This window comes from Tasmannia lanceolata, unplaced genomic scaffold (genome assembly GCF_043159265.1).
Source record: "Tasmannia lanceolata isolate RefF3 unplaced genomic scaffold, GAP_Taslan_0.1 ptg000015l, whole genome shotgun sequence".
NCBI lineage: Eukaryota > Viridiplantae > Streptophyta > Magnoliopsida > Canellales > Winteraceae > Tasmannia > Tasmannia lanceolata.
In genome coordinates this window covers 47,985,758-47,998,434 of record NW_027518692.1, presented here as the reverse complement: position 1 = coordinate 47,998,434, position 12,677 = coordinate 47,985,758, and the positions used below count along the sequence as shown (strand labels likewise).

Sequence of the window (12,677 nt, the reverse complement as noted above, 5' to 3'; positions counted from 1 at the left end):
ACCCCCGCGCGCATTACTTGCACCCACCCCTTAAAACGTGATTTGACATAAAGTTGCCCACTTTTCACATCAAATCAAGTTAAAAGGGGAGCGTGCATGCAATATAGGGGGTGAAAATATCATCTCCCTTGATGATTCTACCCCGTTGATAAAAGAGCCAAAGTTGAACCTCGTCATTGGAGTGATTCTAAATGCAGCAGCTCAAGATCTCGCCATGCTAATAGTTCGAAGGATCTTGGTTGGTTGTGGCGTGGGCTATGCCAATCAGGTAAATTCTATTGAAGTGCAATTTATAAGGTTTTAACTAACTTTGGGTCCAACCACAAATGGTAAAAGAATCATAATTTTCTTAGTTGCATGTCCCTAGCCCTTTTCTTTATCACGCAAGCCAATAGTGAACCATAGTAGCCCAACCTCACTTGCCACATGCACAATGGTTCGACTAGACTTGCTCATGCTTCACAGTCTCATAAATTTCATATATTTTCGTAAATTTCATGAAAACATGTATTTCTTTATCTATATTTTAAGTCATTGCTCTCTCGTGAATCGCAGGCTGCACCGGTGTTTTTATCAGAGATCGCACTCACAAGAATCCGAGGAGGCCTAAACATATTCTTCCAGCTTAATGTCACCATTCGAATTGTCATTGCTAACCTGGTCAACTATGGAACTGCAAAGTAAGCTATTTCTTGCTTTTTCGTTGCCACTAGTAAAAATGATAGGGAAATGATCTTTTTGTTCTTTACATAGTAGAGAAGGGAAATGATATATCCACCCCTTTCCAGTATTTTTGTTTGTACTTCCTTGATTCTAAAAAGGGTGCAGAGAATGTTTTTAGACATTGGTGAGCTATTACCAGGTCATGCCCGACTCTTCTTTCCTAGCAGAAATTGATGATTGTGATGATATTTTCACCCCCCCACCCACGTACCCCCGCGCGCATTACTTGCACCCTCCCCTTAAAACGTGATTTGACATAAAGTTGCCCGCTTTTCACATCAAATCAAGTTAAAAGGCGAGCGTGCATGTAATATAGGGGGTGAAAATATCATCTCCCTTGATGATTCTACCCCGTTGACAAAAGAACCAAAGTTGAACCAATGTCCCCCCCCCCCTAATGATTCTACCCCGTTGATGATTCTACCTCGTGCATGACCTGGTGAGCTATTACTAGGTCATGCACGACCCTTCTTTCCTAGCAGAAATTGATGATGGGTGATGATTTTTCACCCCCCCACCCACGCTCCACCGCCAGCATTACTTGCACCCTCCCCTTAAAACGTGATTTGACATAAAGTTGCCCGCTTTTCACATCAAATCAAGCTAAAAGGCGAGCGTGTATGTAATATAGGGGGTGAAAATATCATCTCCCTGTATAATTCTACCCCGTTGATAAAAGAGCCAAAGTTGAACCAATGTCCCCCCCCCCCCCCCTTGATGATTCTACCCCGTTGATGATTCTACCTCGTGTATGCCCTGGTGAGTTATTACCAGGTCATGCACGACTCTTCTTTCCTAGCAGAAATTGATGATGGGTGATGATATTTTCACACCCCCACCAACGCACCCCCACGCGCATTACTTGCACCCTCCCCTTAAAACGGGATTTGACATAAAGTTGCCCACTTTTCACATCAAATAAAGTTAAAAGGGGAGCGTGCAAGTAATATAGGGGTGAAATTATCATCTCCCTTGATGATTCTACCCCGTTGATAAAAGATCCAAAGTTGAACCTCGTCATTGGAGTGATTCTAAATGCAGCAGCTCAAAATCTCGCCATGCTAATAGTTGGAAGGATCTTGCTTGGTTGTGGACTGGGCTTTGCCAATCAGGTAAGTTCTATTGAAGTGCAATTTATAAGGTTTTTATTGACTTTGGGTCCAACCACACATGGTAAAAGAATCATAATTTTCTTAGTTGCATGTCCTTAGCTCTTCTTTCCTAGCAGAAATTGATGATGGGTGATGATTTTTCACCCCCCCACCCACGCACCACCGCCAGCATTACTTGCACCCTCCCCTTAAAACGTGATTTGTCATAAAGTTGCCCGCTTTTCACATCAAATCAAGCTAAAAGGCGAGCGTGTATGTAATATAGGGGATGAAAATATCATCTCCCTGTATAATTCTACCCCGTTGATAAAAGAGCCAAAGTTGAACCAATGCCCCCCCCCCCCCCCTTGATGATTCTACCCCGTTGATGATTCTACCTCGTGTATGCCCTGGTGAGTTATTACCAGGTCATGCACGACTCTTCTTTCCTAGCAGAAATTGATGATGGGTGATGATATTTTCACACCCCCACCCACGCACCTCCGCGCGCATTACTTGCACCCTCCCCTTAAAACGGGATTTGACATAAAGTTGCCCACTTTTCACATCAAATAAAGTTAAAAGGGGAGCGTGCAAGTAATATAGGGGGTGAAATTATCATCTCCCTTGATGATTCTACCCCGTTGATAAAAGAGCCAAAGTTGAACCTCGTCATTGGAGTGATTCTAAATGCAGCAGCTCAAAATCTCGCCATGCTAATAGTTGGAAGGATCTTGCTTGGTTGTGGACTGGGCTTTGCCAATCAGGTAAGTTCTATTGAAGTGCAATTTATAAGGTTTTTATTGACTTTGGGTCCAACCACACATGGTAAAAGAATCATAATTTTCTTAGTTGCATGTCCTTAGCTCTTCTTTCCTAGCAGAAATTGATGATGGGTGATGATTTTTCACCCCCCCACCCACGCACCACCGCCAGCATTACTTGCACCCTCCCCTTAAAACGTGATTTGACATAAAGTTGCCCGCTTTTCACATCAAATCAAGCTAAAAGGCGAGCGTGTATGTAATATAGGGGGTGAAAATATCATCTCCCTGTATAATTCTACCCCGTTGATAAAAGAGCCAAAGTTGAACCAATGCCCCCCCCCCCTTGATGATTCTACCCCGTTGATGATTCTACCTCGTGTATGCCCTGGTGAGTTATTACCAGGTCATGCACGACTCTTCTTTCCTAGCAGAAATTGATGATGGGTGATGATATTTTCACACCCCCACCCACGCACCCCCGCGCGCATTACTTGCACCCTCCCCTTAAAACGGGATTTGACATAAAGTTGCCCACTTTTCACATCAAATAAAGTTAAAAGGGGAGCGTGCAAGTAATATAGGGGGTGAAATTATCATCTCCCTTGATGATTCTACCCCGTTGATAAAAGAGCCAAAGTTGAACCTCGTCATTGGAGTGATTCTAAATGCAGCAGCTCAAAATCTCGCCATGCTAATAGTTGGAAGGATCTTGCTTGGTTGTGGACTGGGCTTTGCCAATCAGGTAAGTTCTATTGAAGTGCAATTTATAAGGTTTTTATTGACTTTGGGTCCAACCACACATGGTAAAAGAATCATAATTTTCTTAGTTGCATGTCCCTAGCTCTTTTCTTTATCACGCAAGCCAACAGTGAACCATAGTAGCCCAACCTCACTTGCCACATGCACAATGGTTCGACTAGACTTGCTCATGCTCCACAGTCTCATAAGTTTCATATACTTCCGAAAATTTGAAGAAAAGATGTATTTCTTTATCCGTATTTATAGTCATTGCTCTCTAGTGAATGGCCGGCTGTACCGGTGTTTTTATCAGAGATCGTACCCACAAGAATCCGAGGAGGCCTAAACATATTCTTCCAGCTTAATGTCACCATTGGAATTCTCATTGCTAACCTGGTCAACAATGGAACTGCAAAGTAAGTTATTTCTTGCTTTTTCGTTGCCACTAGTAAAAATGACAGGGAAATGATATTTTTGTTCTTTACATAGTAGAGAAGGGAAATGATATATCCACCCCTTTCCAATATTTTTGTTTGTACTTCCTTGATTCTCAAAAGGGTGGAGAGAATGTTTTTAGACACTGGTGAGCTATTACCAGATCAAGCACGACTCTTCTTTCCTAGCAGAAATTGATGACGGGTGACGATATTTTCACCCCCCCCACCCACGCACCCTCGCGCGCATTACTTGCACCCTCCCCTTAAGACGTGATTTGACATAAAGTTGCCCTCTTTTCACATCAAATCAAGTTAAAAGGGGAGCATGCATGTAATATAGGGGGTGAAAATATCATCTCCCTTGATGATTCTACCCCGTTGATAAAAGAGCCAAAGTTGAACCATTGTCCCCCGTGATGATTCTACCCCGTTGATGATTCTACCTCGTGTATGACCTTGTGAGCTATTACCAGGTCATGCACGACTCTTCTTTTCTAGCAGAAATTGATGATGGGTAATGATATTTTCATCCCCCCACCCACGCACCTCCACGCGCATTACTTGCACCCTCGCCTTAAAACGTGATTTTACATAAAGTTGCCCACTTTGCACATCAAATCAAGTTAAAAGGGGAGCGTGCATTTAATATAGGGGTGAAAATATCATCTCCCTTGATGATTCTACCCCTTTGATAAATGAACCAAAGTTGAACCTCGTCATTGGAGTGATTCTAAATGCAGCAGCTCAAGATCTCGCCATGCTAATAGTTGGAAGGATCTTGCTTGATTGTGGAGTGGGCTTTGCCAATCAGGTAAATTCTATTGAAGTGCAATTTATATGGTTTTAACTAACTTTGGGTCCAACCACACATGGTAAAAGAATCATAATTTTCTTAGTTTCATGTCCCTAGCTCTTTTCTTTATCACGCAAGCCAATAGTGAACCATAGTAGCCCAACCTCACTTGCCACATGCACAATGGTTCGACTAGACTTGCTCATGCTTCACAGTCTCATAATTTTCATATACTTCCGAAAATTTCAAGAAAAGATGTATTTCTTTATCCATATTTATAGTCGTTACTCTCTCGGGAATCGCAGGCTGTACCGGTGTTTTTATCAGAGATCGCACCCACAAGAATCCGAGGAGGCCTAAACATATTCTTCCAGCTTAATGTCACCATTCGAATTCTCATTGCTAACCTGGTCAACTATGGAACTGCAAAGTAAGCTGTTTCTATCTTTTTCGTTGCCACTAGTAAAAATGGCAGGGAAATAATATTTTTGTTCTTTACATAGTAGAGAAGGGAAATGATATATCCACCCCTTTCCAGTATTTTTGTTTGTACTTCCTTGATTTTCAAAAGGGTGGAGAGAATGTTTTTAGACACTCGTGACCTATTACCAGGTCATGCACGACTCTTCTTTCCTAGTAGAAATTGATGATGGGTGATGATATTTTCACCCACGCACCCCCGCGAGCATTACTTGCACCCTCCCCTTAAAACGTGATTTGACATAAAGTTGCCCACTTTTCACATCAAATCAATTTAAAAGGGGAGCGTGCATGTATTATAGGGGGTGAAAATATCATCTCCCTTGATGATTCTACCTCGTTGATAAAAGAGCCAAAGTTAAACCATTGTCGCCCCCCCCCCCCCCCCCCCATTGATGATTCTAACCCGTTGTTGATTCTACCTCGTGCATGACCTCGTGAGCTATTACCAGGTCATGCACGACTCTTCTTTCCTAGCAGAAATTGATGATGGGTGATGATATTTTCACCCCCCCTCCCACCCACGCACCCCCGCGCGCATTACTTGCACCCTCCCCTTAAAACGTGATTTGACATAAAGTTGCCCACTTTTCACATCAAATCAATTTTAAAAGGGGAGCGTGCATGCAATATAGGGGTGAAAATATCATCTCCCTTGATGATTCTACCCTGTTGATAAAAGAGCCAAAGTTGAACCTCGTCATTGGACTGATTCTAAATGCAGCAGCTCAAGATCTCGCCATGCTAATAGTTGGAAGGATCTTGCTTGGTTGTGGAGTGGGCTTTGCCAATCAGGTAAATTCTATTGAAGTGCAATTTATAAGGTTTTAACTAACTTTGGGTCCAACCACACATGGTAAAAGAATCATAATTTTCTTAGTTGCATGTCCCTAGCTCTTTTCTTTATCACGCAAGCAAATAGTGAACCATATTAGCCCAACCTCACTTGCCACATGCACAATGGTTCGACCAGACTTGCTCATGCTTCACAGTCTCATAAGTTTCATATAATTCCAAAAATTTCAAGAAAAGATGTATTTCTTTATCCATATTTATAGTCATTGCTCTCTAGTGAATCGCAAGCTGCACCGGTGTTTTTATCAAAGATCGCAACCACAAGAATCCGAGGATGCCTTAACATATTCTTCCAGATTAATGTCACCATTGGAATTCTCATTGCTAACCTGGTCAACTATGGAACTGCAAAGTAAGCTGTTTCTTGTTTTTTCATTGCCACTAGTAAAAATGACAAGGAAATGATATTTTTGTTCTTTACATAGTACAGAAGGGAAATGATATATCCACCCCTTTCCAGTATTTTTGTTTGTACTTCCTTGATTCTCAAAAGGGTGGAGAGAGTGTTTTTAGACACTGGTGAGCTATTACCAGGTCATGCACGACTCTTCTTTCCTAGCAGAAATTGATGATGGGTGATGATATTTTCACCCCCCCACCCACGCACCCCCACGCGCATTACTTGCACCCTCCCCTTAAAACGTGATTTGACATAAAGTTGCCCACTTTTCACATCAAATCAAGTTAAAAGGGGAGCATGCATGTAATATAGGGGGTGAAAATATCATCTCCCTTGATGATTCTACCCCGTTGATAAAAGAGCCAAAGTTGAACCATTGTCCCCCCCCCCCCCCCATTGATGATTCTACCCCGTTGATGATTCTACCTCGTGCATGACCTGGTGAGCTATTACCAGGTCATGCACGACTCTTCTTTCCTAGCAGAAATTGATGATGGGTGATGATATTTTCACCCCCCCCCACCCACGCACCCCCGCGCGCATTACTTGCACCCTGCCCTTAAAACGTGATTTTACATAAAGTTGCCCACTTTTCACATCAAATCAAGTTAAAAGGGGACCGTGCATGTAATATAGGGGGTGAAAATATCATCTCCCTTGATGATTCTTCCCCGTTGATAAATGAGCCAAACTTGAACCTCGTCATTGGAGTGATTCTAAGTGCAGCAGCTCAAGATCTCGCCATGCTAATAGTTGGAAGGATCGTGCTTGGTTGTGAAGTGGGCTTTGCCAATCAGGTAAATTCTATTGAAGTGCAATTTATAAGGTTTAAACTAACTTTGGGTCCAACCACACATGGTAAAAGAATCATAATTTTCTTCGTTGCATGTCCCTAGCTCTTTTCTTTATCACGCAAGCCAATAGTGAACCATAGTAGCCCAACCTCACTTGCCACATGCACAATGGTTCGACTAGACTTGCTCATGCTTCACAGTCACATAAGTTTCATATACTTCAGAAAATTTCAAGAAAATATGTATTTCTTTGTCCATATTTATAGTCATTGCTCTCTCGTGAATCGCAGGCTGTACCGGTGTTTTTATAAGAGATCGCACCCACAAGAATCCAAGGAGGCCTAAACATATTCTTCCAGCTTAATGTCACCATTCGAATTCTCATTGCTAACCTGGTCAACTATGGAACTGCAAAGTAAGCTATTTCTTGCTTTTTTGTTGCCACTAGTAAAAATGACAGGGAAATGATATTTTTGTTCGTTACATAGTAGAGAAGGGAATTGATATATCCACCCCTTTTCAGTATTTTTGTTTGTACTTCCTTGATTCTCAAAAGGGTGGAGAGAATGTTTTTAGACACTGGTGAGCTTTTACCAGGTCATGCACGACTCTTCTTTCCTAGCAGAAATTGATGATGGGTGATGATATTTTCACCCCCCCCCCCACCCACGCACCCCCACGCACATTACTTGTACCCTCCCCTTAAAACGTGATTTGACATAAAGTTGCCCACTTTTCACATCAAATCAAGTTAAAAGGGGAGCGTGCATGTAATATAGGGGGTGAAAATATCATCTCCCTTGATGATTCTACCTTGTTGATAAAAGAGCCAAAGTTGAACCATTGTCCCCCCCCCCCCCCCCCCCCCGCTTCTTTTTGGGTAGCCAAACTGGGATTAGGCAGACACCACCTAATATGTAGCATTTGTTGATGACCAGTTGTATTTATCTAGTCGCTGGACCAACTCATTGCCTTCAATCTGATCATATGATCTCTGTTGATCCTAAACTGTTGAACCAAAACGTGATACTCTATAATATTAATTATTTTCTGACCCTTCTTTTTTCTCCATAGTGATCAATAACTAGCGATCATCTGATCAGGTTAGAGGCAACGAGATTGACTAGGGTTGGTATCGCAGATTAACGGTGTGACTCGCAACATTCCCAGATATATTTTATCAGGTTTTTTTTCTGATGACTAATACTAAAACTACATGTTTTTAATTTTACCAATCTTTATAGTAAGTTTCTTAAATGGAGATAAAAATTTAGAGATAGTTTCACATCTAAGGGCCTCGCCTGAAATCAGCCCCTTCACAAATTTTGTGAAGTGTTGGGTTTGCGAAATCTCAACCATCCATCCATAAAAAAGTGAATCCACTGATTTCTAGCGACACACTCAGTAGCTATGGAGGTCAAACAAAATCAAAGCATTATATTTAGTCTATCTATTAAATGTTTAATAAATTACTTGTTATAATCAAATTGTCATTTAATTTTTATTTTATTTTTGAAAATTGATTAAACCATTTCGAAGAATCCACTAATCCTTCTTTTTGAGGTTTGTCGAATCCAACATTGGATATCTGTGTTTGACTCCGGCACTCTACCTGTACTAATGCAACATAGGTTCTAGGTTCTAACCTTTTCAATGTTTCTTCAAAGGAAAAGCTCATTATGGAAGGTTGAGACTAAATTTGAATTTAATCTATAGGCAAGTAACCCACAGAACTTTGTTGTATGCAGCTATTGTTATTGTTGTTGATTACAAAAGAAAATTATGTTTTCGTTGGATTCTGTTTCTTGGCTTTGGAAGTGATGTATGTTTGGTTGGTTGGCTTCTGTTCTTGGCCTTGATAATGACCTTCATTACCCTACCCTTTTACTTTCAGGATCCACCCTTGGGGCTGGCGGCTCTCACTAGGCCTTGCTGGGATCCCCGCGCTTCTCTTTACACTAGGGTCAATCCTAGTTGTGGACACACCCAATAGTCTCATAGAGCGTGGCCACTTTGAAGAAGGAAAGGCAGTGCTGGTGAAGATACGCGGCACTAAAACTGTCGATCCTGAATTCAATGAGCTAGTGGAGGCAAGTCTCAAAGTGAAACATCCATTCAGAAACCTGCTAAAGCGACGCAACCGACCCCAACTGGTTATCACCGTGTGCCTTCAGGTAGTTCCCAACCCTAAACCCTATTGGTTCTTTATGAAACACCCTTATCAAATTTTGTTATGTGGCAGTTTTACAATTGTAGAGGTTGTAGTTAGTTACGTAAGAGTATCATAATTATTTTACAATATTGAGGAATGCTAGGCTGTTAACCTCCTTCCTAGAAGACACCCAGGGACTCACTGGTCTGAATGGCAACAATAAGTCCGGCCTAATGTCATTGAGAACGTTTTGATAAGATGATCGCATGTCTAGATCCATCAGAATTCATTTTGGCTCCTGTCATTTTGAATTTTGAGGACTGATTTTGATTTTGAAACTGTTCATTGGACTCAAAATTAAGGCCCTGTTTGTTTTGAGTTTTGAGTCCAAAACTAATAATTGAACTGAAAATTTAAATTAAATAATCAGTTTCGGACTCAAAATCCAAAATGAACAGCGGTTAAATGCAATTTTGAATCCAATAATCAGTTTTGGACTCAACTGTCAAGAATAGATGAACTGTTCATTTTTGTACTGCTTTGTTATCGCACGGAATGTGCTTGGGACCGAGACCATGTAGGTTGTCTCTCTGAGGATGTTCTCAAGATCAGCGGTCTTCATTCCATTATATCTCCCCTTATGGGACCCAATAATTTCATGATCTCATTGATCCCAACATCGGCTTTCTGCCTGGTCATTCTCTATTAGTTTACAAAGTCTAATATTGTAATACAATTCTACTAATTTGACACGGTAGAAGCGTGTGGGAAGAAGGTGAATATCACTGTCCTCAACATCATCAGACCTTGCGGAGCCCAGGTCTTTTAGGGTGAGAGATGGCCTATCAATTCTCCTCCTACTCGATTCCATTTTATTGACGATAATTCATTGAAACATTTCCTACCCCTCTTCGCCTTCCCTTCCTTCCCTGGCCAGTGCCTTAATATTAAGGGGAAGAAAAACAGTCTCCTTTCATGAAAAACCTTGAATCCCCGAAGAAATAAATAGGAAAACTCAAAATAGCTTTGTTATTCAATGAAAATATGATCTTACATACATGAACGTCTCATATATAGATTCTTCTCCCTTTTCTACTAAAACTCATCTTCTAATTTTATTCAAACTCTTGCTAGGATTATGATTCTAACTTATAAATTAACAATTGATCCTAACAAAAAATCCCAAGTAACTGCCCCACATCATAATCCCATCTAGTGGTGTACTTGTACACTTATCAGAAGATGGTAGTAAACATGTCTATCATTGTAACTTGGCCTGAATGTTCCTAAGTAGAAAGTTGCTCTTTAACCACATATTTTATCTGTTAATGAATCATCTGAAGATTCTTTTCTTCGACTTGTACAGATCTTCCAGCAATTCACGGGCATTAATGCCATAATGTTTTACGTTCCAGTCTTGTTCAATACATTGGGATTCAAGAATGATGCTTCTCTGTATTCTGTTGTTATCACTAGCGCAGTCACTGTCCTCTCCACCGTTGTCTCCATCTATTCAGTAGACAAGGTGGGCCAACGAATGTTCTTGCTTGTTGCAGGAGTCCAGATACTCTTCTCTCAGGTGAGAAAATCTAACCATTTTTTTAGCCCACCGTTCATATTGTACATTTAACACATACAATCTAAGAACTTTATTAAGATGTTTCAAAACAATTTAATTTATTTTTGATCTGTTTAGAAACAATTAAGCCATGTTTTGCAACTAAGAATTTTTCGCATGGAATATTACCCTACCAATTGTTGAAAGAGTGGTAGGGAGAGTGAGGAGAAGAGAATTGAGAGGGCATGACTAAAAGGAGATGGTGCCAAGTGAGTGAAAAATAAGGGAAACAAGAACTTTATTTTCCCCTGTTTTTCACCCACTTCTCATTCTCTCTTCACTCGTGGCCTTTCAATTCTCTCCCTCCCACACTGTTTGCCCTTCTCCCATGACTTGATAAACTAATATTCCATGGAAAATACTTTCATAACTGCCAAACATGACTCAGGGGCTCTCTAGCCCCGACGCCAAGAAAAAATTTCCCTGAAAATTAATGTCCTGTTTTCTTGGAAAATTTCAACCCCACTAGAACTCAGGGCTCCATCACCGTCCATTCACTACGGGAGAGTGATGAGATGTGGATGTGGAATCACATTGCATGACCTGCTAAAAGTCAGAGGAGTTCCATGTGCTAATTAAGCTCACTTATTATGGTTCAGGACCTCTTTGTGTGCCACCACTAAAAATTATTAACAAATGTTTTTATGGGTTTTGCTAGGGACTTTTGCAAAAAGGCATTTCGCATATGACTGTCGCATGAGAGAGCAGCCACCCAAATGAATTAAATGAATAAGATAAAATCTGCTGAAAAGTGAGCCTGTGTAGCTGTTCTCTCACGCAACAGCCGGCCACAAAATGCTTTTCTGTGAAAGCCCCTAGCCACCCCTATTTTATGTGTAGAAGGTTTAAAAGTTAGATACGATTATTTGAAATCTATGATTATAATTGCAGTAGAAATGATGATATACCTACTAGCTTCCAAACAGGACTTAATGCCCCCATTGCAAATAAAATCAAATTACAATAATCATATATGAAAATAAGGACCCATTTTGGCGGCATCCAAAAGAGGTCCTTTCACAATTTCTCAAGTAAAAATTCTACGTGGTAACCTTTTCCACCGTTAAGTTTTTCAATAAAACGAGACGTATTTACCGAGATCTAATCATGATTACTTATTTAAGTGATTATATCAATTGGCTTGCTGTTATTGATGGTGCAGGTGGTGATCGCGATAATCTTAGGCTTCGAGTTGAAAGACATTGGCAATGGCCTAAGCTACGGGCTCATGATCCTAGTGGTGATCATGGTGTGTTCATTTGCATGGTCTTGGGGTCCATTGGGGTGGCTCATACCGAGCGAGACGTTCCCCCTTGAAACACGATCTACTGGCCAAAGCGTGACTGTGTGTGTCAACCTCCTCTTCACCTTTGTAATTGCCCAAGCCTTCCTATCCATGCTATGCCATTTCAAGTTTGGAATCTTCATCTTCTTCTCTGCGTGGGTCGTGGTAATGTCCCTCTTTGTACTCTTCCTTGTCCCTGAGACTAAAAACATCCCCATTGAAGAGATGACCGAGCGGGTGTGGAAGCAACACTGGTACTGGAAGAGGTTCATGGATGAAGAAGAAGATTAAGATCATAATGCCAAGAAAGTTGGAGAGATCAGTGGTCATGACAATTCTCAGTTTATATGGGGCAATCTTTAACACCCCCCCTCTGAAGTGCACTTGCAATCCCTTTTTTTGTAATAAAATAGGTTCCTTTCTTAAAAAAAAGTGCTCTTTTCAGAGTTTTATGCTGACTTTCATTGCTTTGATGAGTCAGAAAGGAAATTTTGAGGAAGCTTTTGATCAATGGTTTGGTAATTAGATTTGGGTTTGGGATGAT

The 12,677-nt window shown here is 41.0% G+C and overlaps 1 protein-coding gene across 1 annotated transcript; it reads left to right on the top strand.

Moving 5' to 3' along the window:
- Nucleotides 1-214: 214 nt before the first annotated feature.
- LOC143892038 (sugar transport protein MST4-like) lies at nt 215-12,454 on the top strand. Its single transcript, XM_077396513.1, has 7 exons — nt 215-268; nt 556-680; nt 1,676-1,835; nt 4,855-4,979; nt 8,973-9,252; nt 10,597-10,809; nt 12,011-12,454. The coding sequence occupies exons 1-7, from the start codon at nt 215-217 to the stop codon at nt 12,422-12,424; spliced, it is 1,371 nt and encodes a 456-aa protein (XP_077252628.1). The 3' UTR covers nt 12,425-12,454.
- The last annotated feature ends 223 nt before the right edge of the window (nt 12,455-12,677 follow it).